The 25,096-nt window shown below is 42.2% G+C and overlaps 1 protein-coding gene across 1 annotated transcript; it reads left to right on the plus strand.

Annotated features, from left to right (window-relative positions):
- The first annotated feature begins 892 nt into the window (after window positions 1–892).
- Window positions 893–24,558, plus strand: NOS2 (nitric oxide synthase 2). The gene is made up of 23 exons (XM_032779298.2): window positions 893–1,017; window positions 8,119–8,281; window positions 8,731–8,822; window positions 9,154–9,295; window positions 9,897–10,036; window positions 11,448–11,622; window positions 12,507–12,608; window positions 13,265–13,459; window positions 13,976–14,058; window positions 14,419–14,563; window positions 15,490–15,594; window positions 15,742–15,791; window positions 15,907–16,081; window positions 16,747–16,879; window positions 17,387–17,465; window positions 18,227–18,405; window positions 19,227–19,396; window positions 20,293–20,494; window positions 20,855–20,942; window positions 21,410–21,531; window positions 22,281–22,429; window positions 22,718–22,912; window positions 24,257–24,558. Exons 1-23 carry the CDS (start codon window positions 908–910, stop codon window positions 24,371–24,373), a joined length of 3,111 nt encoding a protein of 1,036 aa, XP_032635189.2. The 5' UTR covers window positions 893–907; the 3' UTR covers window positions 24,374–24,558.
- The last annotated feature ends 538 nt before the right edge of the window (window positions 24,559–25,096 follow it).

Raw genomic sequence — 25,096 nt, forward strand, 5'->3', positions numbered from 1 at the left:
TTAGATGCCCAACTCCTATTCCAGTGGGATTTAAGTGCCTAACTCCCTTAGTCTCTTTTGAAAATCCCAGCGTTTATTTACAAGCGGGTCTTATTTCTAAGCCCATCCAGTTGATCGTTTCCCTTGGACCACCACAATTAACACACAGTGAGAAATCCCAGTGAAATCTCTGGGACTACTTGCAGAGTAAAATACTGCTCAAGCTTGGAAGTATGTGAAAAATCTGACTCCTTGTTCATTTAGGACCAGCTATGTGGGTAATTTCACACTCACATGCATAAGTGCTCTCTTGGGTGAATAAAGTTTCCACAATCAGTCCCTTAAATCCTAATTAACTGCTTACCAATCGGAATGAGCCAAAGTCTTCACTCATGAAACTCCATCGATTGGCACTTACACCAGAGATAAATTTAGTCCAATGTTTTAACGTTACATGATGAATTCAAAGATCATTTGTATTTTCGCTTTCTCTTTGCTCAGAAACCTCCGCAGAATGGCATCCGACCCATGAACCAAATATCTGGGTGTCCGAGGCATTTAAAAATTAAAAACTGGGGAAATGGAACCAGCTTTCATGACACGTTGCACCAGACGGCAAAGGCGGTAAGACCATGAAACTTTAATGGGGGGAGGGATAGCACAGTGGTTTGAGCATTGGTCTGCTAAACTCAGGGTTGAGAGTTCAGACCTTGAGGGGGCCACTTAGGGATATGGGGCGAAAATTGGTCCTGCTAGTGAAGGCAGGGGGCTGGACTCAATGACCTTTCAAGGTCCCTTCCAGTTCTAGGAGACTGATATATCTCCTATTATTATTAACTTTCCCTGGCAGGGTGTCATTGTCATTTTTAACATTTCCCTGTCTTTACAGGTTCTCAACTGCAAGGCCAAGGCGTGCCAGGGGGCCCTCATGAACCCCAAAGGCTTGGTGAAAGGCCCCAGAGACAGCCCAGTCCCACCAGAAGAGATTTTACCCCAGGCGATTGAATTTATCAATCAATACTACAATTCATTTAAAGAGTAAGGCCATTTTAACTTCACTCTTGAATTAATTGCTCTATCTATGGGATGTAAATGCCTCTTTAGTATTCTTCCATCATGAGCTGCAAACTCCCTTACCACACACCATCCAGTCAAGGAAAAAAAGGGACAAGAATTATGTGCTGTTAGTGAGTGAGTTGTACAAATGATGCGCTGACATAGTAGGTTCTATTTTTACCAGTAGGTCCCCACCCTCCTCAGTGAATATAGGAACGGAGTTTGAGTGCTTTGTTGTGCAATCTGGTTTTAACTGTCTCAACCCTCCTGAGGCGGATGCAGCTTAAATAAGATTCTTTAAAAACAGTGTTACCATCAATGTATAAACAAGTCTCTCCAGGCCTGGTTTCTTCCCAGGGAAAGGTAACACAGCGCTAGAGTGGAGTAACGCCCATTGAGACCAGCCTTATAATGCGGATATGGCATTTACTTTGGTATTGTTTTCAATGCACTGTCTCTGTGTTCTGGCACCCTTTGCTCAAGGGCAGTACATGCTATGTCAACATTTCCCATGGTTTAGGGCTTCTTAAGGTACATCTAGACTACCCGCCATATTGGTGGGTAGCGATCAATTTCTCAGGGATCGATATATCGCGTCTCATTTAGACGCAATATATGGATCCCCAAAAACGCTCCCATCGACTCTAGAACTCCACCAGCGTGAATGGTGGTAGTGGAGTTGACAGGGGAAGCTGCGCACATCGATCCCTCACGTAGCAGAAGTTGCATATCTTAGATCGATACCCCGCCCTAGTGNAAAAATCGGGACAGAAGGTGGGGGGTAATGGGAGCCTATATAAGAAAAAGCCCCAAATATCAGAACTGTCCCTATAAAATCGGGACATCTGGTCACCCTAGACTGAGCATTCTGTTAATATGCACTGCACTGCCCTGAAACACTCCGCCTAGGGATGTGAGTGTGACGCTGCATCCCTTCTCCATTTAAATCTCTGCTATCTGGCCTTTAAGCCATTTATTTTATTTGCATTTTCTCCTAGCTATATGATCCTGATTTGTCTCTTGCAGTACTTGTGCTTTGTGTCCTGCATTTATTTTGTGACTTTGAAATATCTTTTATTGAGCCCTGCTGGACCCTGGATTTGTAGAGCACTTGGAGATGTTCAGTCATAAAAGGTGATTATAAAGGAAACTCCTAGGATTAAGATTAAGAGAATGTGACTTCTTTATTTTCTGACAAGTGAAAAAGAACTTCACTTTCAAAAGAAAGACACACACATAAAGTCTATTATTTAGGATGTTAATCCAGAAGTTCTTAGGTTATGGTTGGCAATGAAGATCAGTTATTTCTGACTGATCATTCATGCCAGCTGGCAGTGAGAAACTGCCATACTGTAACATTTCCAGCCATATTGCAAAAGCTGACAAGGGTAGCCATGTTACTTAAAATGGTGCGTGTGTGGAGAGAATGGGGTAGGGGGGAGAAGAGCAGGAAATGTACAACTTTCATTTTTCAAGCAAGAAAATAGTAAGGGCAAATAGATGTGCCCTATTCAGTAAGATTCCTCTGTCTAAGTAATGCAAGAAAATCATTTTCATGCCATACCTGTGTTCAAGGATTCTGCCAACTCAAAGACATACATATGTGTGTGTTTTACAAACAATACAGAAAATGTCTAAACAGATGACATGGAAAATATGAAAATAGTACAGGGGAAGGTGGAACCAAAGAAACAGAACACAGCTTTATCTCACATGCCTACCAAGACTGGGTGAACAGTACATTGTTTTTGGTCATAATATTAGCTGGATCACAGTTGATTAGTAAAGTGACATGTATTTGATTCATTTCACCGAAAAAAAAACCCCTAGGTTTACAATTTTATCTGTATTCTCAGGACCTTATTTGGGATTATGTAAAATTGACAGCTGGTTATAATTATTTTGGGTTTCAGCTGAAATAATTAAAAACATCTGCCTTTATCTTAACACTACCAGACTTAAACCCACAAGCTTCGTTTTACCTAACTTCAAAGCTGAAAGCAAAGAATAAAAGAAACCTTTGCATATTACTAACAAATTTCCAGTGATTCATTTATATGTACAACCAGTTATTCGAACAGCCTGCAAACTTTTAATTATCTTTTAAATATATGTAATTTAGAACTGCTAATTAGATAGCAATTTAATGCTCTCACAGGGATTCAGATGCCGTCTTTTTAAAAATGTAAATTCCAATAGGAATAATCATTGGCATTCAAGTGATTGAATTTTTCAGTTATTTAAATGAACATGAGGCATTTACACTGTTCATATCATTTAAATATTCTGCTGTCAGCTGCAGCTGTAGAGTTTTACGGACTCTGAATAAAGCAAGGGTAAGTGTAGGTTATCTTACGTTCCAGGAGGGACTCCCCAGAGAGGAATGAGATTTGCTGCTTATGAAAGGCTAACACTGCTTAAGTGGGGCATTAATGTTTCCTCTGAGACTTGGATTTCTCTGTTTTCTATATTTGGAGAAACAAATTTTCCCAGAATTTACAGCTCTGAAAGACTTAATACTAGTTTAGCAATCTTTAAATACACAGGTCTTTTAGCTATATACAATATATCATGGCATTTAATGTTTTAATTTCAACTCATTGACTTACTCTGGTAGCCAAACTGCCAACATATTTAGGTGAGGGGTTTATAGTGCATGTATAGCCTTTGTTTCCTAAATATACCTTCCCCTATTAGAACCAATCTTTAAAATAAATTACATAAAGATGTGCATCATCTAGCAATTTATCAATTAGACTACATATTGCAATGATAGAAAACATTATTTATGTATAGCCATTCCAAATACCATCATTGCTAGCATTCCTGAGCTAAAGCTAAGAGTGAGTTTCAGTTTTCCCCTTGAGAATAGAACAGTTTGATTTAAACTTAGACATGTTATAAAATCCTTAGTCAAAACCGAGTAAGAAACTGAAACTCTGGTACAGCACTATTTAAATTCTAAGTCATCATGGATTATATAGGATTTATCTATGAGCCATGACACATTCATAATCTAAAATTTAGCAAAAATAAAAAGGCAAAATATGATGCTTCTCAATTCAATACTGTATGTAGTCATCTGTGAAAAACAGAGAAAATTAAGAGGCTCTCCTCCTCCAAATGAAATTTTGTTAGTGTATTCCATCCCATAAAGCACAATTCATTCCTTTTGTGAACAACAGCCCAGATTCTGATGTCAGTTACAAGGGAAAAGAGCCAGAGATTCTATGCAGTCCACTAGGGACTTCACTACTAGTGATCAAATTTCCCTGGAAGGTGCTCAGATACTGCGGTGATGGGCAGCAGTACAAATCCCTAAAGCAGACAGATAAGACAGTTACACAGGTATAAGCCCAGAGTAACAGTATCCACTACAAATTAAATGACCTTCCTGAATTTCTCTGTAACCCCTCCATCTTCTCTTCAAGAACCATTTCTCCTGTGACTCTACAAAAACTGGCTAACCAGTAATGGCTAGGCTGAGGGATAATCAGGTATACTTGAGGTGTATATTTTTAATTATTATAAAAAAATGTATATAATTCGATTGTAATCCTCTCTCCAGCTCTTAGTACGTCAATTGTCTTCATAGACTAAGCTCTTCAGGATAAGTACTATGTCTTCCTGTGCGTTGACAGTGTCTAGCACAATGGAGGTGCTCATAGAATATCAATAAAAACAACAATAAGGGCATCAGTGTAAATAGGATAGAAATCTTTCCTTGGGTGTGCATATTTCAAGAATCCATAAGGACTATGGTAAGTCAATTAATATTGTCTTAAAAAACCTAAATAAAAGGAGCAAATCAAATGTATTTATTGTTAAATCAATGATTCCTAGGTTCATACAAATATGAAATTGTTAATGATTAAACAGAAGTAAAACAACTTTGTTATGCAAAGTAAAATTCTCCACTCATTACAAAAAATAAGGATTTGTAATGGAAATGACAGACAGCAATGATCTTATAGAGATGCCCAAATAAAAAACAAACTAACAAAACAGATAAGATCTACTTCTGGTCTCATTTACACAAGTAAAACTCCAATAAAGTCAATGAAGTTACTCCTGATTTAAATTGGTCTATATCAGATTTGGAGAGTTATCCCTATCAATAACTAGTAATGCCTTACACATATGTGGCACTTTCATCCAGAAGACTTCCAAACACTTTACCCTTGGGGGTCTCTCCTCTCTCTCTCCTCCCCACCCCCACTCCCAATGTAGACCAGCCCTTATAAAGTTGCTGGTCTTCTCGGCAACATGCTGCCATCCAGTGTGGCAGAATACTCTCATTCTCTCCCCATCAGGCTTACCGAGCACGCTCAGGTGAATTTCCTAGCATCATAACAGATGCTGTATTCTATAGTTCTCCAGATGGTGAAGGGAGGTGATTTTACTGCTTTGGGTGAACATGTGGGAAACGCTGGAACATTTGAGTCCATCTCAAGTTCCACCATTTCAAGGCCTTAGGGATTAGTAAATAAAAGTTTGATCCTACGAGATCCTGAGCAACTCCTGAAGCCAATGGGAATTAAAGCTGCTCAGCACATCCAGGGCTTACTCAGCACTTTACAGGATCATGCCTGAGGTCTCCTAGTTAGCTACTTCGGCGATTCAGATGCTCTTGAATTTAACACACTATTTATTTTACATTTGCCGCACATTCACTGTTATGAAAGGAGACTGATTTGCAGATCATTTTATAGCCACTTCCTTTCCCCTTTTTACGCTGCCCAGGCAGCAATTTTATGACGTCTAAAGTTCTGCTTTCATGGTGACGTTATGATAATAAACTACTCCTTGTAGTAATCAAGGGATTTTGAAATCTCATAACACCAAACAACTTGCAATTGCTTAGTCTCATGGTTAGAAACAAGCACTTTCAGGAATTCCTGGCATCATTGCATCTTAGTTAATTTGTAAATTACTTTCTTCTTAGTCACACTCCCCTGGCCAGGTCATTGACTCAGTTTGAGTCTGGTCTTGTATTTGATCCAGATGCAGCAAACACTTAGGCACATGCTTGCTTTAACTCCCATGGTAATCCCATTGAAATCAAGGGGATAACTCACGGGAGTAAAGCTCCATGCACACATAAATGTTTTCAGAATCACAATCTTTATCAACTAATAATGTAGTAAAATGTACATTTGTTACTGATGACAAATTCCCACACCAGCAGCACAAACACATATGAGTATGGGCCAAATTTACCCCTGGTGTCATTTACATCAAGGAGTGTTGAACCCACTGCCAGACACTGAAGTCAATCCTATGGTTCTGATTCCTTTCTCATGACACCAGTGTAAGTAACACCACTGAAGTCACACTAACACGTGAGAGGGTGATCCAGTCCTAGGAGGACTAAGGCCACATTTTCAGAAGAGCTCAGTGTCCAGATTTTCAAAGCAGCTCAATGCTCCTGGTAAAATCTGGCTTCATTTCTGAGACCTGAGCCCTTCTGAAAACCCCAATCTCAGGTGAAAACAGCTTTCACGGTCAGAAACGTTCAATTTGCAAAATCTCCCTGCAGTCACTCAGAGGTGACCTCACTACTTGGCTATTTGATCACACGGATTTACACTGTCTCACTCGGTGCCCTTGATCTTTCATCCTGGTGAAATTCTACATGTGCTCTCAGACGGTGCAGGCTATTTTCATCCTGTTTATCAGCCAGCAAACCAGTTTGTCTATGCCACGATAAATATTTCCCCAATATTGTGTCTTCATTTTCTGTGTTATCAACATAAAGGATTTGAGAGGCTAGCTTCTCTGGCCAAGAGAACTACCCAGCACCTCCTCTCTGGTGTGGCTTTTTTTTTTTTTTTCACACACACACTTTGCTCAAAAGAAATATTTTTGTATTAAAATAATAGAACTCAGAGAGGACAGGTACCCATTAGGCCACCTCCATCATCTTTCTGCAAAGCAGGCCTTTTCCCACCCATGGATTTCCAGTGCTTTCATGGATTTTAACGTACAAACCTGGAAAGTCCACATCTTCCTAAACAAGTTAACGTGGGAAGCTAGGCAGAAAGAGGCAGCTTACGTTGATGTATTATGCGTCATGGAGATGGGAGCTGAGTGGTCGGAGGACTGAGCTGCACCTAGGTTAAAACATTCCAGCTTAGCCTTTCCAGTACTGTTTGCTCCTGAATAAGTTAGTGCAGGGGTTGGCAACCTTTCAGAAGTGGTGTGCCGGATCTTCATTTATTCACTCTAATTTAAGGTTTCGCGTGCTGGTAATGCATTTTAATATATTTAGAAGGTCTCTTTCTAAAAGTCTATAATATATATAATTAAACTATTGTTGTATATGAAGTAAATAAGGTTTTTAAAATGTTTAAGAAGCTTCATTTAAAATTAAATTAAAATGCAGAGTCCCCTGGGCAGTGAGAGTGCCATGCGTGCCATAGCTTGCCTACCCCTGAGTTAGTTAATCTGCCATTCACACTCAACAAGGATAGCTCAGAGATTTGGAGGCCGAAAGGAACTAGGATGATCTGACCTCAGTTGTTATAGCAGCGGCCCTGTCTCCCCCACACTCATGCCCTGCGCTTAGATAATCCATTTCTTTCCATTGCTTAAAAATACTAAGTATTCGATCGTAACAACAGAGAAATATGGCACGTTGGGGAGAGGCGTGAGATGCAGCAGAAGGGAGATGGGACGCATGGTAGCAGTTTCCTCTAGGACGCAGATGTCTGTGAGATGTGGCAAATATTTTCACCGTTGATGGTGTATTTTGGGTAGATCAATTTCATTTCCAGGTGTTGAACTATAGATATTCTCTTGCAACTTCCATATGTGCCCAGTGACGACTTGCACAGGTGCCTAAGTGAATCCTATGAAGCACTCTCTCTCTATTCTGTGGCAAAAGCTAACCCCATCTGTCTAAATCCTCTGCTTAATGGAGGAGTCCCCTATAATCAGACACCTTAAATGTTGCCCTCGGTTACATCCATCCACCCTCTTGACCCACAACATAATATTTCTGCAATCACCTTTGTGAACGAAATTAGTTCTGCCTAAAGCACAGCTCATTGCTTCTCCTGATGATTGTTTCCTATTCTACAGGCCACAACCAGAAGAACATCAGCAGCGAATGCAATCGGTAACCGAAGAGATAGAAATGACAGGAACCTACCAGCTGACGAAAGATGAACTCATTTTTGCAACCAAACAGGCCTGGAGAAATGCTCCGAGATGCATCGGGAGAATACAATGGTCCAACTTACAGGTGACTTACTGATTATAGAAATCTAGGGGCAAGCAGATCAGCAGCTTCTGTAAAGCAGCATAGTGACATTGACTTCAAAAGACCTACGCCAAGTTACACCAGCTGAGGATATGGTCTGTATTTCAGACAATGCAAACTGGTTCCTCATTCCAGAGCCAAATCAAATAATTTTATATGGTTCAAAACACATTAAAAATCTGCTAAGCAACAGGAGGAAATAAATCTCCTGTACGTTACAGCAAAGCACAAATATGTTTATTGGGCCCATATAGCAAAGATTAAGATTAACCCTTCTTAGATGAGCTAAAAGTGAAATCCTGTATCCAGATATTAGTCTAAGCCATTGCACCTTAACCTTAAATTATGATGATGAATTTCATTAGAAAAATAATTCTAAATCATCATTCTGAAATCAATTTTTTCCATGTATTTCTTCTGGGAATATATAGGTGTTTGATGCACGTAACTGTACTACAGCGAAGGAAATGTTTGAACATATCTGTCGTCATCTTGAATACGCCACAAACAATGGAAACATCAGGTATGTGCTCTGCTTTGGTATTCCAAACACCAGGCTTTGGATCCAGATCTGGGTTTACATTCAGAACTCTCCTTCCCCCTGCCTCCACAAACTCTGGAGTGTCCAGAAGTTTTGGTCCCATCTCCATCCTTAATTCCCTCCTTTATCCTGTATCATCATTTCGTGAAGGTTTGTAAGTTGCAGTCCCTGGAAAAGGAAGGTTTTTGAGGTTTTTGTTGGGTTTTTAATTTGTTTACAAAATGTAAATTAGCTAGTAGCAGGAACAATTTACAAAATAATCCAAAAGCATATGACTTGCTGTGTTTTAATGGGAGTTAATCTCTCTGGGTAGATCGGCCATCACGGTCTTCCCTCAGAGGACTGATGGGAAACACGATTTCCGTCTGTGGAACAGCCAACTCATCCGATATGCTGGGTACCAAATGCCAGATGGGTCCATCTTGGGAGACCCAGCTACTGTGGAGTTTACACAGGTAGGTGTTCAAACAGAACTCACCAAACCACCGTCCCTCTTATCTAGCTCATCTATTGGATTTTAAATATTCATCTGTCTAATCAATGTAGGTACTTTGTTACATGGCCTTCTATATTCTATTGGTCAAAAATATTCCACAGATCTGATCAAACTCCCATTAAGTCAATGGAAGACTTTCATTGTGCTTCGTGGACACCTTTTGTTCTGTACCTTTTTGGAGCAGGAGGGAGGAATGAGGATGGGCGAAAGGAATGGGTGGAGCCTTAGCTCCAATGTACCAACCAGCACATCCTACCTAAGGGGAGACTGAAATTTATTGCTATTAGGGTCCTGCAGCAAATTAGTCCCTCCATCCCAGAGCACGGGAGGGTTGTCTCTGAGGCACGCTGCCTCCTAGGTCTACCTTTGGGGTGAGGCAATTTTTGTACTACCCCTCGATCAGGGCATAGAATGGAGCCCTGCGTGAACACAACATGGCTTTCTTGGAATGGGGGAATGTAGTCTTAACATTAGACGGCATGTAAACAGTTAACATGCTTTTGTCTTCAAACCCATGGGGAAAAAAACCCCAAAACAAAACCCACTTTCTTCACTTACAGTTGTGCATCGAGCTTGGGTGGAAGCCCAAATATGGCCGCTTTGATGTCGTTCCACTGGTTCTTCAAGCAAATGGCCAAGACCCAGAAATATTTGAACTGCCGCCAGAACTTGTCCTTGAAGTGTCAATGGAACATCCAAAGTAAGCATGCTGGATTTAGATAATCATATCTGCGCCATACCTTGACTACTACGGTATTGTTAGGCCCAGTTTATTAGCTTGTGATCTGTGGCGGGTTCCTTTATTAGTTCTTTGTTCAGGTGAAATGATGTTAAATTAACCCAGGAGATAAAAATGTATGTTACAGCAGCTAAATTACATTGAAATAAATGTAGGAAAATAGCATTTTTGCAGGAAGTATTTGGGAGTTCTCATCTCTGTTTTAGTCATAGTCAGTCAAAAGTACATTGCTTTTTAAAAGTGTACAGGTGAGTGCTATTGTAATACACTTGTAGAGGGTGGGTCTTTTTGCCCTCAACAAGCCCCTGATTCACCCAAGCATTTAAGCAAGACCAACATTGTTCAGCAAAGCATTTGTAGCCTGATTTAGGAAAGCACTGCTAGTTGGGACAGCCTTTAAGCATATGCTTATGTTGGAGGAGGGATAGGTCAGTGGTTTGAGCATTGGTCTGCTAAACCCAGGGTTGTGAGTTCAACCCTTGAGGGGGCCACTTAGGAATCGAGGACAAAATCAGTAGTTGGTCCTGCTACTGAAGGCAGGGGGCTGGAATCGATTACTTTTCAGGGTCCCTTCCAGCTCTGTGAGATAGGTATATCTCCATATATTAAAGTCACATCCAACTCAAGTGAAGGGGACTTATGCACATGGAAGTTAAAGATTGGCCTGAATTGGGGCCTTAATATTAAACATGCAAGCAGTCCTACTGAAGTCCCTCCAGCTCAAGCATGTGTTTAAGTGCTTTGCTGAATCAGGGCCCAAGCAGCTCATTGAGGACAGCAGTCTACAACAGCTACCAGCTAATAGACTTATGCCTTAAAATCTAGTGGGACAGGTCTGTGCTTTGGGACTGAAGGTTGAAACTGCTGACGACTCACGAGAGGAGCCATTATATAGGACCAGATCCTCAGTTGTTATAAATCAATGTTACTCTGTTGCCGTCTGTGGAATTATGCTGATTTACGCCAGCTGAAGAGCTGGTTATTGCATGTTTCATTTCCTGATCTACCCTCTTTGTACAATTCCTGTTCTGTGTTATCTATTGTAGTATTTGCCAAATAGTTTACAGTGATTAGAGATGAGCAAATAATTTATTCAGTTTCTGTCTATTTTTCTTGTCTTGTTTGTTTTGTGACGAGACTGCAAAGATATCAAAAATTCCTTGATGTTATGCACCACTTTCCTCAGCATGGAATTCTTGATTTTCACATGGCTAGTGAAAAAAGTTTGCGGTGAACATGTGCAAGCTCATGTTGCATTGCTGAGTTACAGACAGGATTGTTCTTATCTCTTCCTTGATTGGCATTGATTGTGCTCAGAAGGAGACATGGGGGAAGGTTCTTAACCAACGGTTCCAAATGTTTCTTTAAAAAGGTATGAATGGTTTAAGGAACTCGATTTGAAGTGGTACGCACTGCCTGCCGTGGCCAACATGCTGCTTGAAGTGGGGGGCCTGGAATTTACCGCTTGCCCTTTTAACGGCTGGTACATGGGGACTGAGATAGGCGTGCGAGACTTCTGTGACGTACAGCGCTACAATATCCTGAAGGTAATTTTCAGATGCATTAAAAACCTTCTCATGTAGAAGAGGCAAGGGAGAGCACCAGGTTTTACACTGAGCCCCGTGCAGGTTGGACCTGGCCTCTACCAAGCGCTTTCTTAACGGTCTCACTGGTGCTAGTTCAGCTCCACTGACGGCAGCAATAGTGGGAAAACTAGCGCAGAGCCGAGAGAAATGCAAATTGATTAGGAATAGTCATTAATGGCAAAAAACAAATTAAAAACTCTTTTCTTCTGCTGGACTACACTCGTGTTATTAGTATCCCACGTGAAGGGGTGGCTGGTTTTTAATATTGTAAGCTTTGGGGGGTGGAGGGGGGATCATCTTTGTACAGCACCTAGCACCAGAGCCGTCCTTACCCATACGTAAAGTAGGTAGCTGCACAGGGCACCAGGAAATCCTGTGCGGCTGTGTGCTGCTCCAGCCCCTGCTCCGCCTCTTCCCGCCTCAGCCCTGAACCCCTTCCCCAACCTCACTCCATCCTGCCTCTTCCTGCCCCAGACCTGCCTGCGCTGACTAGCAGCAGGAAGTGGAGCGACCCGGCCCCAGCTGTGCTGCCGGTGAGTGCTGGGGGTGGTTCTCCTCTGCCCCCCAAGCCAGCCCTGCCCCCCCATGGGGGGGCTGCATAAGGCCTCAGAATAGCTAGGGATGGCTCTGCCTAGCACATTGGGTTCCTGGTCCGTGCCTGGAGCTTCAAGATGCAACAACTATACAAATAATAACAGAGAACAGCTCCCTTTAATACCATATAACCCAATGGGAAACCCCCTCCCCTATATCTGAACACTCTCCCCACCCCAAATTTTGACCAAGATCTTTGTCCTGAGTATTAAAATTTGTTTTTTCCTCTATTTTTTTTTTTCCACATGTAGGAAGTAGGGAGAAGGATGGGTCTGGAAACCAACAAACTTTCCTCGTTATGGAAAGATCGAGCGGTGATAGAAATTAATGTTGCTGTGCTTCATAGTTTCCAAGTAAGTTAGTGACAGATACACCCTGGGCCTGATTCTCCTCTCCCTTGCAACAGTTTTACAGCAATTGGACTCCAGCGTAATTGCTCCTGATTGATACTAGGCCCTTTATTTTCATCTCATGAATGCAGTGTGTATGGGGTAGCTGTTCTTCCCCTCGCTGCCAGTTAAAAACAGGACGAGGTGGAAAAAATTCAATCATCCCAATCTAACTTCCTAGTTAGGTGCTAAAAGGCTTTAACGACTTTGTTTCCAACGCCAGAACAAAATCGAAGGGTGGGCAGATGAATCAGAGGCATTGGTTGCTCGCCTGATGCTGGGGCAATAAACCGCAGGGGGGAAATGCGGATCTTCAGGACTATAAAGCAAGCTGCGGCAGAACAAGTCAAGGGTCTGTCTACTGCAGTGCCAGTCTCTAATAACTGTTAGCAATGGATGCTTCTGAGTAAGGCATAAGTTCCCCTTCATACATATTCCACCAGGGAAAAGGCTTCTATATATAACCAGTGCAGGGAGAAAAGCAGGGGGTTCCATAAAGCCCACTTGGGAACCACTGGGATAGACACAACAAACCCCTTAGATAGTTACTGCACCTATCTGTGAAGATCCATGACCCAGGGCACAATCAGCTTATGGACTTCTCTATACAACTCTTTTAGAAGCAGAACGTCACCATCATGGATCACCACTCCGCAGCGGAGTCTTTCATGAAGTACATGCAGAACGAGTACCGCCTTCGAGGAGGGTGCCCAGCTGACTGGGTCTGGCTCGTGCCTCCGATATCAGGCAGCATCACCCCCGTGTTTCACCAGGAGATGCTGAACTACGTCCTCTCACCTTTCTACTATTACCAGGTAAGGGCCACAGAACGATCTCAGCAGACAACTTAAACACAAAAGGTCCATCCTATCCAGGGATCATACGGCACTTCAATGGGGACCTGGTCTATTACTGGGGCTCCTACACATGACAATAATGCAAATAACTAAATAAGTAATATGCTGCCAGAGCTAAAAACACTCATTTGCATTAACTGCCAGTCAGAGTGCCCGTGAAGTAAAATTAGCTGATGGCTACATACCGTCATTGGAGGGTTTCTAATATTTTGGGGGGATAGGGAGGGAAGAGAGGCCAGTAGTTCCTGTTAAGAATAGATCATTAGGGGTATACTCCCAAACTGTCATGGACACATCAGAGAGGCTGATCCTGCCTTTCTAAAGTAGATGGGAGCAGGCTTGGGTTTGCAGAATGGATCATTGATGTAGATTCCCAAAGTAATCTGATCTTTTCAAGGAGTGACTCGATCTGTGTAAGATAAATTGCATATGTGTTCTTTCAAGATCTTAGACCTATATCATGTCTCTTTCCAGGTGGATGCTTGGAAAACACACGTCTGGCATGATGAGAAACGCAGGCCAAAGAAAAGGGAGATCAAATTTAGAGTTTTGGCGAAGTAAGTTTCTCTGATAAAAATCTTAAATATTATACGTGGGATTGAACCATGAAGATCCATCGCATCGCATCCCATCCCATCCAAAAGTTAGGGTGGAAGCACTCCAGTTCCAGGTTTTTTGTTTGGGTCATTACAGCAATCAGGGCCAATTGAATCATTTGGATCTGGACCAGATTACCCACAATATGATGCTGTCCACATCTGATATGTTTGTTTAGGCCAATCTCAAATATTTCCCCTGGAGAATCCCCCAAGGGAATGCCCCAGGCCATCCTCCAAGTCAGCCTTTCCCCATATTTTTGTAAATCGGGTCAGAATGTTTTAGTGAATAAATGACAAGCTGCATATGACTTTTCCCAGGGCTGCGTTCTTTGCATCTACATTGATGCGGAAAACGACAGCAGCCAGGACCAGGGCAACCGTGATCTATGCAACGGAGACTGGGAAATCTGAAACGCTGGCCAACAACCTGTGCGGCTTGTTCAACTGCGCCTTCAACACCAAGGTAAGACTCTATTCCCTCAACCTGAAACCTCCCTTGCACGTCTATGCAGTGTGGAGAGAAATCGTTACCCACTAGAGAACAAGAGTTAAAAAACGCAGCACTACCAGCGTCTACAAGATGTCGCAAGATGGAGATTTTAGATGCCCAAGGCCAGAATCTGTATTTTCGGTGTACCTTCCAACTCATTCTTTGTTAATCACAGACTATTGTTTCAATAAGAACCACTATTATCCATCCTCTGACACTCATTTAATGGCATCACTCAGTTAAATATCCTGATACTACAACTGCAGCACAAATTCCTATCTAACACATGAAGTCATGCAATTTGGATCAATGACAAATCCTCGCAGTAGAGTATGATGTTTGTTTCATCCGTTCCTACCTGCGTCAGGGGGCTCTATGCTAACTTAGTGAAGCTTCACACTTCTCCTTCAACCAGGTCATTGCTGCTGTGGGGGGGAAAAAAATAGCAGTAATTGCAGATGGATCTGAGGACCACAGTGAGGATTTATTACGATATGTACGGCTCAGAGGCCACAGCTGAAAAGGGGGGCCCCATACTGATAGATGCTAAACATGTACAAACACAGAGTCCCTTCCCTGAGAACTCAGGCCTAGATCTCAAAAGGTACCTAACATCCATGGATTTCAATGGGAGGTAGGTGCCTAAAGACTGCTGAGGATCTAGGCCTCACAGTCTAAATAGAAAAAGACAGACGAGGTGGGGAAGGGAAACAGAGGCAAAGTGACTTGACAAAGTCACATGGTGGCAGAGCAACTAACAGAACTTATGGCCACTGCCCTGTGGGCTAGCTTACACCACCACCCAGGCTGGGTCAGCAGTGACCTGAAAATACTGTAGCTCTCTAAAGCCAGTCCTCATTTATGCCCCATAACAATATCTTAAACTTGGTCTCTTCCAGGTCCTCTGCATGGATGAATACAAGCTCAGTGACCTGGAAAAAGAAACCCTCCTTCTAGTGGTGACCAGCACTTTTGGAAATGGTGACTCTCCAGGCAACGGAAAGGTAACATTTAACTGAGAAATCGGTGTTAGAGCCTGATCTGAAGCCCATTAAACCCAATGGGGAAATCTTTGAATCTGGCCTGACCCTTTAGATAATGTAAAATAAAAGTATTTGTGCAACATGAAACATTTTATTTATTTTATACAGAAACTGAAGAATGCCTTGTTCACTTTGAAAAAGCTGAACAAAAAATTCAGGTAATATATCCTCTAATTTGCATCTGATCATATCTATTGCCTTTAATGGATCATGCTGCTCAATGAGGAGCACTAACTCGATCCTCCCAAGACTCATTGATGTCTCTTTGTGCAGATATGCTGTATTTGGCCTGGGATCAACCATGTATCCAGAGTTTTGTGCCTTCGCTCATGCCATTGACCAAAAACTTGCACAGTTAGGCGCCGTGCCGCTCACCCAAACAGGTGAAGGGGACGAACTCAATGGACAGGAAGAAGCCTTTCGCACCTGGGCAGTGAATGCATTCAAGGTAACTAGACTATAGAACAGCTGTCCCGAGACCTACTGCATCTATTTTTTTCCTGGTTCTTCACTAGCTAAAATTGTCCCTGTAAAGAAACTTGTGGAAAAAAAGCTACAATGCACAGTTACCACTAATGATGGGACCCGACTGCACATTTCAGATCTAGGTTTCAATGCCACAACATGTTGGGGATGTTGCTTTGGATCCAGGGTTTTGGTTCTGTTCATTATAGTGACAGGAACTATTTGCAAGAATGAGGATCTACATCTAGGTTTGGATTTTGAACTCCCTAAAGTTCAGGAGTGATTTAGGACACTGTCTTATTTCCAAGAGCCCAGTTCTGCCACCTTGCGTATAGTTCATTTCAATGGGACTACTTGTGAAGTAGGATACATAGGGGGGCAGAAATCAGCCCTTACTGTTTTTTCCAACCAGATCCTATCTCAGTTAGACTAGTGCAGATTGGCAGTAACCCCATTTATGTCAGCAAAGAAATCTATTCACGTTAGGAATAAGTGAAATCAAAATCTGGTCCTTGTACTCGACTTGATATAATTACTGTGACTATTATTAATTTGTATGGTTTGAGATAGAAGCTGCACAATGTTATCAGTGAACATTAAAAAATGGCAAGTTAACATGAATAACCTTCAGATTAATTTTTTTTTTAGACTGCCTGTGAGACTTTTGACATCCGTGGAAAAAATACTATTCAGTTACCCAAAGTTTACACCTCAAATGAAACCTGGAATCCCAAGAATTACAGGATAGCATATGACTCCCAGCCTTTGGACTTGAGTAAAGGTACCCTCTCTCTCTCTCTCTGTGCCTATTCTGCATCTCTTCTGCCCAGGTTAAGGAGGATTTAGGAATGAGATCAGCTCTGACAATGCAGGATGATAGCTTTGATGTTCTACCAAGTTGGTAAAAGCAACAAGGCCCTGATTTAGATGGACTAATGCATGGTCTCTCTTATTTTAAGTTCTGTAAGACATTGCAAAAAACACCACAACTGGCAGCCAAGTTGTCAGCCTCAGAAGAAAGGCCAAGGATTGAATGATCTATTTTCTGTCATAGAAGGAGCACAAACAGTGGGGCAGTGTGTTCTCTAAATACGTTTGTTTATATAGGGTCTCATACTTGCTCATCTCCATAGCATTTGTCTTCATCGTAGGGCAATTAACTACTCAAAGCTGGAGGTGCCCTGGGTGAAAAGCAGCTCAGGTCTTTTCTACAATTACATGATGACATCTAAAATAAATTGAATCAATAAAACTTGGATTAACCGTGACCTCTCCCCTCCCCCCACAGCACTTGGAAACATACATGCAAAAGATGTGATTCCCATGAAGCTCAAGTTCAGACATAATCTGCAAAGTTTAAAATCCAGGTACGGCACCTAGATCTTTTAGGTATTTTAATATTTGCTTTTGCTAGACGTTTAAAATAAATCCTGAGATTCAAGCATTGCTGACCTTGCAGGTGTTTGAGAAGGAGGTTGGAATTTCAGACCATTACTAACAGGCAAACGCCACAAAGCATTTTGACATTAAAACGTGGAATCTGACAGAAACTTTCTCCCTGATTAATTCACCAAATCTAATGTGAATTGCTAGTTAATTCAGAAAAATGTGTCTCCTTGGAGAAAAAAGGAATGGAAAAAACATAACTCAAATAACTAGTTTGTAATTTTACTTTAATGCAAACTGAGCCAGAACAATGCACAAACAAGCTCAAAAGGATGAGTTACAAGCATTTCCAACAACAATATCCGTGTTAGAAATAGAATCCATAAAAGACTTCCCAGTATCCTCAAATAAGCCCCTTTCTTCCTTATTCTAAATACAGTCTTCGTACAGGAAGCCGTCTGGCTTAGTGATGCAAACCACTCAGCCTTCACTGGCGCACCATGACCTTTCCAGTGGCTCACCTATTTGGGTTCATAGATGCTGATCAGCAGATCTTGAAGACTTTACTCATTTTGATTAAGATGCTTAGCTTAATCAGACTGTAGTTTGACGGAGTCTCCATAAATTAACACAAACTAACCCTTGCCGACTGCCACTTTGAAGGTGTATAATTCTGCACTGTCAAAGGGAAATCCTGTCAACATAACTGTGACTCATCTGATCTCGTCTTCTTATATTTTAGTCGTGTCACCATCTTACTTAAGCTTTCCTGTGAGACTAATCAGGAAGTGCACTATCTGCCTGGAGAACATGTCGGGATTTTCCCAGGCAACCAGCAAGAATTAATCAGTGGCATCATTGAGCACATTAAGGATGCACCACCAACTGATCAGACCATCAGACTGGAAACCTGCAATGATGGTAAGTTGGCAGTACCGCAGCTACAGGGCAATGGATGTTTTATAGATATTTTCCATAATCCACCACAAGAGTTTTCTTTTAAAGCAAAAAAGCTCACTGAAATGCATTAAATCAAAATATGTATTCATTGAGTTCTTCTGTTGTCTTCCTAGTCGGTTCTTAGGCACGAAGTGGTTGCTGCTAAAGGTTTTACTCTATAAACTCCTAATTTTTTAGTTATTCTTCTGATGCTAGGTTCTGATTTCAGTCGCACTGAAGAAAATCCACAGTAACATCACAAGGGCTAATGGAGTGATCCTAGATTGACACAGTAACTGAGATCAGAACCTGGCTAGTGACTGTAATTATGCTAATTGATACAGGGTGTTCATTGCTACATAACATAATCAGTCTCCTAAAAGAGGTTTCCATGTCTCTCCCTGCTTTGTAGCAGAAGCTTGCTAAATGATAGCCTTTTTGTAGAGAAATGGTGGTTTAAGCAGTTCTCTTTGTTTTAAAAGACGTGTTCTGTCATCATATACAGAAGGCCAGATCCTCAGCTGGTGTAAATCAGCCTAGCTCCATTACAGCCTTTAATGAGCAAATTCCTCTAGGAAAACCTCGCACTGCTATCGCATAGCTTTTGGTGTTGATCACCTACAATATTATCTTTCACTAGGTTTGTTTTGTTAGTAGACACTCCTCTCAACTGAGGTCTGTGTTCTAGATGTGTTACATGGTTAACTGCAGACAGTCTCCTTTCAACTACAGAGATCTGCACAGCACTTCCAGCTGACAGACTCCTTGGAAAAAGTGTTCTCAAGCGTTCCTTACATTTCCAGGTGGCTATTGGACCAGTGACAAGAAAATTCCGCCCTGCACACTTTCCCAAGCCCTGACGTATTTCCTGGATGTCACTACACCACCCTCCCAACATCTGCTTAAAAAACTCTCCCAGCTGGCAACAGAGGAAGGAGACAAACACAGACTGGAAGTCTTATGTCATGTGAGTGTTAGGACTTGACTTCGGCACTGAGGGGTCAGTGCCCCTCCAGTGCTGTGATGAAGGCTATAGAAATGCATGGAATAAGGAAGAATAGCTGTTTTCCATTCACTGTGTAAGCTGCATTATTCCAAGACCATCCTTGATAATAGGACAGATGGTCTTGTGGCTAAAGCCCAGGAGTGGGAATCAGGAAATAGTGTATGAAAGACTTCCCACCATAGGAGATTTCCTGAGTGATTCTGGGCAGGTCACGTAGCTTGTCTGAGCCTCTGTTGAAAGGGTATAATACTACTTCCTTGTCCCTGGGGTGATTGGGGGAGGGGGTGAGAATTAATTCAGTTGAGGATTTTGAAGTCACCAAGTAGAAGGTGTTATCCAAGGGCACTGGCAGACAGTTTGGTAAAGCAAAGAGAAGGGATTTCTGGATTTTCCAAAGTGGAAATAACCAGCTGAAAGTTCAAGGTCCAGATGAGCGTCAACTGTTGAGTTCAACAGCTGCTCAATAGCTTTTAGGATCAGAGCACATATGCCTATGTGGATGTCTGGCAAGATAGGGCTAAAAGCAAACAAAAAAAAAATAGGCTCCCTCTTCTACTTCCATATCCAGGCCCAGTCAGCCAGTCTGGGAGAACAACCTCTGAGAGGTATTTCAGAGCTTCTAATTCTAGAAGCTAAATAAAAAAATCTCAACATTTTCAAACCAGTCTAAGTCACATTCTAAAGCAGACTAAGGTTTGAGGGAGTCTCCTTTTAACTGAAGGATACCAATCATTAGTTTAACTTACCACAAGCCTGAAACTTATTCCACAAGTGACCTTTCCAGTCTCCCTGCTCCTAACCCCAATGAGACTCAAAGTTCCTTGTTCACATTTGTGGCTGTGTTTGGCTTTCAGAGTTCAGAGGAGTACAACAAGTGGAAGTTTTTCAACAGCCCCACCATTTTGGAGGTACTGAAAGAGTTTCCTTCCACCCAAGTCTCCACGTCTTTTTTACTGACTCAGCTGCCTTTGCTGAAACCCCGGTACTATTCCATTAGCTCTTCAGGGGACATGACACCCAGAGAGATCCATTTGACAGTTGCAGTGGTCAACTACAGGACAAGGGGTAATTGTTACTTGCATTTATTCTCTAGTTCAATGCAATTTAGGTGGCACAATGATTAAGTAAACTGGGTCCACCATATGGCATAAAACATACCATTTTAGCTAACAGTTTATTTTATGCTACTGCTCTATCAGTTGATACGTGCAGAATAGAAATGGATAATGAAAATTTGCAGTCTAAATCAGGAACACTACTGTTGGACTGGTAATATCCTGCAGCTAATCTTTGGGTTTTAGTTAGTAGACGCTAATTTATTTACACACTAATTTTGTTTTGATATCAGCTCAACATCTAAAAAAAAGTAGTTTTATTATTATTTTTTGGAGTATTCATAGATGCATTTTCCCTTCCTCCTCTTAGATGGTCAAGGTCCTTTGCACCACGGTGTTTGCAGCACATGGCTGAATACGATAGATCTCAGGGAGACAGTCCCATGCTTTGTGCGCAGGTGAGTGTACATCTCCTATTGCACGCCAGTGGGAAAATATCAGCACTTAGCTCAGCTCCATTATAGAACAATATCTCTAATAAACAATAATAATATCCATATTTATTGCAAGGCAACATGGTCTAATGGATTGATCAGGGACTAGGAGCCAGACACTCTGAGCTCTAACCCAACACTTTGTGATTTGACCCTGTGTGTGCTTCCGCAAAACAGGGGTAATAACACTTCCCTACATCAGAGGGGAATGGGCAGGATTAGCATTTTCACCATGCCTTGAAAATAGAAGCCTGATTCTCCACCTTCTAAACACCAGCTTTACCCTGGTGTAACTGTTGTTTTCAGTGTAACAGAGTGGAAATTCAGGCCACTAGTGATAGATAATTGGTAAGCATTATTCAGGGAGCTTGCTAGGAATGGATTTATTCCACATGAGGTTTTTCCTAACCAGTCTCACATTTTATTGACAGTGCTAGTGGATTCCAGCTTCCGAAGGACCCCGCCAAGCCCTGCATTCTGATCGGCCCGGGGACAGGAATTGCTCCATTCAGAAGCTTCTGGCAGCAGCGCCTCTATGACTTAGAAAAGAAAGGTACAGTGGGAAATACCCCCATGAGGAGCCCTGTCCCCTCAGGGATGCCATTCATCCAGAAGCGTCAATTGCAAGATGCTGTTTTCACTAACTTGACATACAAGCAGCACATAATTCATCCTCATAGCTCGGCAACATGGGGCGCTGAGGGTGGACATGAAAGAGCATGATATATGAGAGAGAGAGAGAGGAAAAAAAAACATACAAATGCTGTAAAAATGTGTGCCTGGAAGTGCTAGCTCAGAGCAAGAAGCATTGCAGACATCCACCAACTCAGGAAGAGCTTTGAGAAGAATTTCACCTTTTAAAAAAAAAAAAAATTCAATAGCCCTGCCTCCTTCCCACCCAATTTGGGATGCCTGATACCTTCTGTTGCACTAGCAGGTAGCAGAACACAAACATCTCTGCCTCTTTCACAGGGGCTCGTAGCATAGAGAGAAGGTTCTTTGTGATCTTACAATCCACTTCAACAAGCAACTGGAATTTTGCAGTGTCCCTGCCTGTTCATATAAGATGAGTTGAGCTTCTGCCAATGACATTTTGCAGTTAAATTATGCTGTGTGTACTTAAAGCAGAACCTCAGTCGCTCGCGCTCTCACACACACACACACACACACACAGGTTGGAAAATAGCCTCCTGTCCTTGCATGACTAGCTGCTGAGAAAACGGGGCTCTCTGTTGCCACCGTAATTGCAGATAATTGAGCTAACATTAAAAGACTAAAACAATTTTCTAATGTTGGTTTCAGGAATTAAAGGCAGCGGCATGACATTGTTGTTTGGCTGCCGGCAGCCAGACATGGATCATCTCTACAGAGAAGAAACTCAAGAAATGAAAAGAAAAGGAGTGCTGAAAGAGGTCTACACAGCCTACTCCCGGCAACCTGGCCAAGCTAAAGTAAGCTTCATTCCTCTGCCCTCTAGAAAGGGGGATACAGATCCTTCGGGCTGCTCTAACTCATGTAAGGGACTGGCCCAGCCTCAAGATCAGGGTAGTATAAAAGGTGGCTTAAAGCCATTTCCCCCCTCTGCTCTTGGGCAGATTATAGTCTGACTGGACTGATGGAGTCAGAGCTTTAATGTGGAATTATGGGGTTGTGTAATTCTGCTTCAAATCTAGATAACCCATGATCTCAGACAGCATTAAGTGGACCTTATTTGACTCTCCCCCCACCACCCCCCGCAGGTCTATGTTCAAGACATTCTTCAAAGCAAGCTGGAGGCAGAAGTGCACCAAGTCTTACATGAAGATGAAGGGCATTTGTACGTCTGCGGGGATGTGCGCATGGCCAGGGACGTTGCCCAGACCTTGAAGGAGATGTTCACAAAGAAACTGAAGCTGACGGAGGAACAGGCTGAAGCCTACATCTTCCAGCTGAAGGTAGGGGTAGAAGCCAGATGTGCATGCTCACCTGCTCACTGCAGTCAGGGTTCAAGCTAAATAGCCCTGCGTGAGTTAAACCAGACTTCAGTGTAGTGATCGTGATGCAGTGGGCAGGGCAACAATGATAGCAAACAAATTTGTGTACATTTTTCAGACATTCTGAATTAGAGTGCAAGGGCGGGTGATTTATTTCAGTTTATATAATGCACCTGTTGTGAATGCTCAGAATGCATGTACTGATTACAGTATTCTCCCCCTAAACCAATTTGCAATATCCTGCCCCACTTTGACCCTGGACATTCAAAGGGGCAGGATTTGCCCACGAATAGCTATGGTAGGCTTTGCAGCATGACCTGAACCCAGGGCTGGTGCAAGGATATTTTGCACCATTGGCAAAACTTCCACCTTGCACCCCCCTCATCCCCTTCCGCCAGAGCATCGCTTATTATAAACTTTCAAAAATGAATACAGTGGAGTCACATCTTACGCAGGGGTTAGGATCTAAGGTCAGCGCATAAGAGGAAAATCGTGTATAGTGAAAATTACCATAAAGTACAGTGTACACAGTATATACTAGAACAGGGGTCCTCAACCTATGGCAGCCTGTGGGTCCCAGACACCACTGAGCCCGCTACCAGCCTAGGGGTCCATTCACTCAGCAGCAGCGGGCTGAGCAGGGTGGCGGCTGGGACCCTAGACCAGCAGTGGGCTCAGCAGGTGGCGGCTGGGACCCACAGCCTGCCATTTAAAAAAAAAAAAAAAAAAAAAAATCAGCTCGCGTGCCACCTTTGGCATGCATGCTGTAGGTTGAGGACCCCTGTTATAGTATATACTGTATACGCTGTACTTTATGGTAATTTTCACTATACACTATTTTCCTCTTACACGCTGATGTTAGAACCTAACCCCCAGGTAAGATGTGACTCCACTGTAGTGTAAAAAAAAAAATTGGGGGGCACTGCTTTTAGGCACCCCCAAATCTTGGTGCCCTAGGCAGCCGCCTAGTTCGCCTAGTAGTTATACCAGCCCTGCTTGAACCTCAACATTTTCAGGCTCTATTTGCCCAGAGAGGACGGACAGTGAATTTGAGAAGGGAAGGAACACTGCACATAGATACTAGACCTGCTCTGCTGGCTGCCTTGTGTTGTTGGAATGGTGCCATGTGACAAGAGCTACAAAGTTCAGCTTATCCTAGAGCCCTTAGGATTTATTCCTACCACCAAAAGGTCACTATCACTAGTCAGTAGAACAAACCTAAAGGAACTGAAAAATGAGTCACCAATTTGTTAAATAATGGGAATCCAGACTGATCGTTTTTGTTCTGTCTCTGATTTCTTACAGAGCCAAAAGCGATACCATGAGGACATATTTGGGGCTATGGTTCCACACGAGGGCAAGAGAAACGCAAGCACTTTGAAACCCACCAGCCCAAGAACCACTCAACAGTTAACGTTTTAGCCAACATTTGAACGTGTGTGATCATTTTCTAAGAGCAAAGGGTCAAATTCTCCTTCCAATGCATGTCAAGACACGCGCATACATTTGCTGGCAGAATTTGACCCTTAAAGAGAAGGCAATTTTTTAATGTAATTGAGCATTTATTACTATTTATTTGTGACTTCTTGTTGTCTGTTTTATTATAACCTTGATAATAGTTCAGGTGCAACTTATTTTTAAATGCATGTTAGAGGATAAATGCCTGTAGTTTTTATTTAAATACATAATAAGATCTGCTCACAAGGGCAATTCAGATTTTTATAAGTGATTTAGAACAATATTTTTGTGCAATGGATTGTTTATATATGTATGTATTTATATGGATTTGTTTTGGTGTATATAATACCCCTTTAAAAGGAAATTACTTGACCGTTGTGTTGCTTTTAAATGCTGGCCATGCTGATGACTTCCACTTGTAGCAAAGTTCACACAAAGTAATATAATCACTCTCAAGTTGGAATATTTGTTACCTGCAAACTAAGAAGTTGCAGTCGCAAATCCTGCTTCATAGGATGGCACTCAGATATGTCTTGCTGCTATTACAGAGCACGTGTCAACGAGGCTCAAAAATACATAAGCACTTTGTATGTTTTGAATTCTGTATTCCTGTTTAACCCACACCGTGTTATAATAAATGATGCCTTTATAGTGAGAACACTGGGTGCTTGTGGACTAGATTTGAAT

This window comes from Chelonoidis abingdonii, chromosome 20 (assembly GCF_003597395.2).
Source record: "Chelonoidis abingdonii isolate Lonesome George chromosome 20, CheloAbing_2.0, whole genome shotgun sequence".
NCBI classification, from domain to species: Eukaryota; Metazoa; Chordata; order Testudines; family Testudinidae; genus Chelonoidis; species Chelonoidis abingdonii.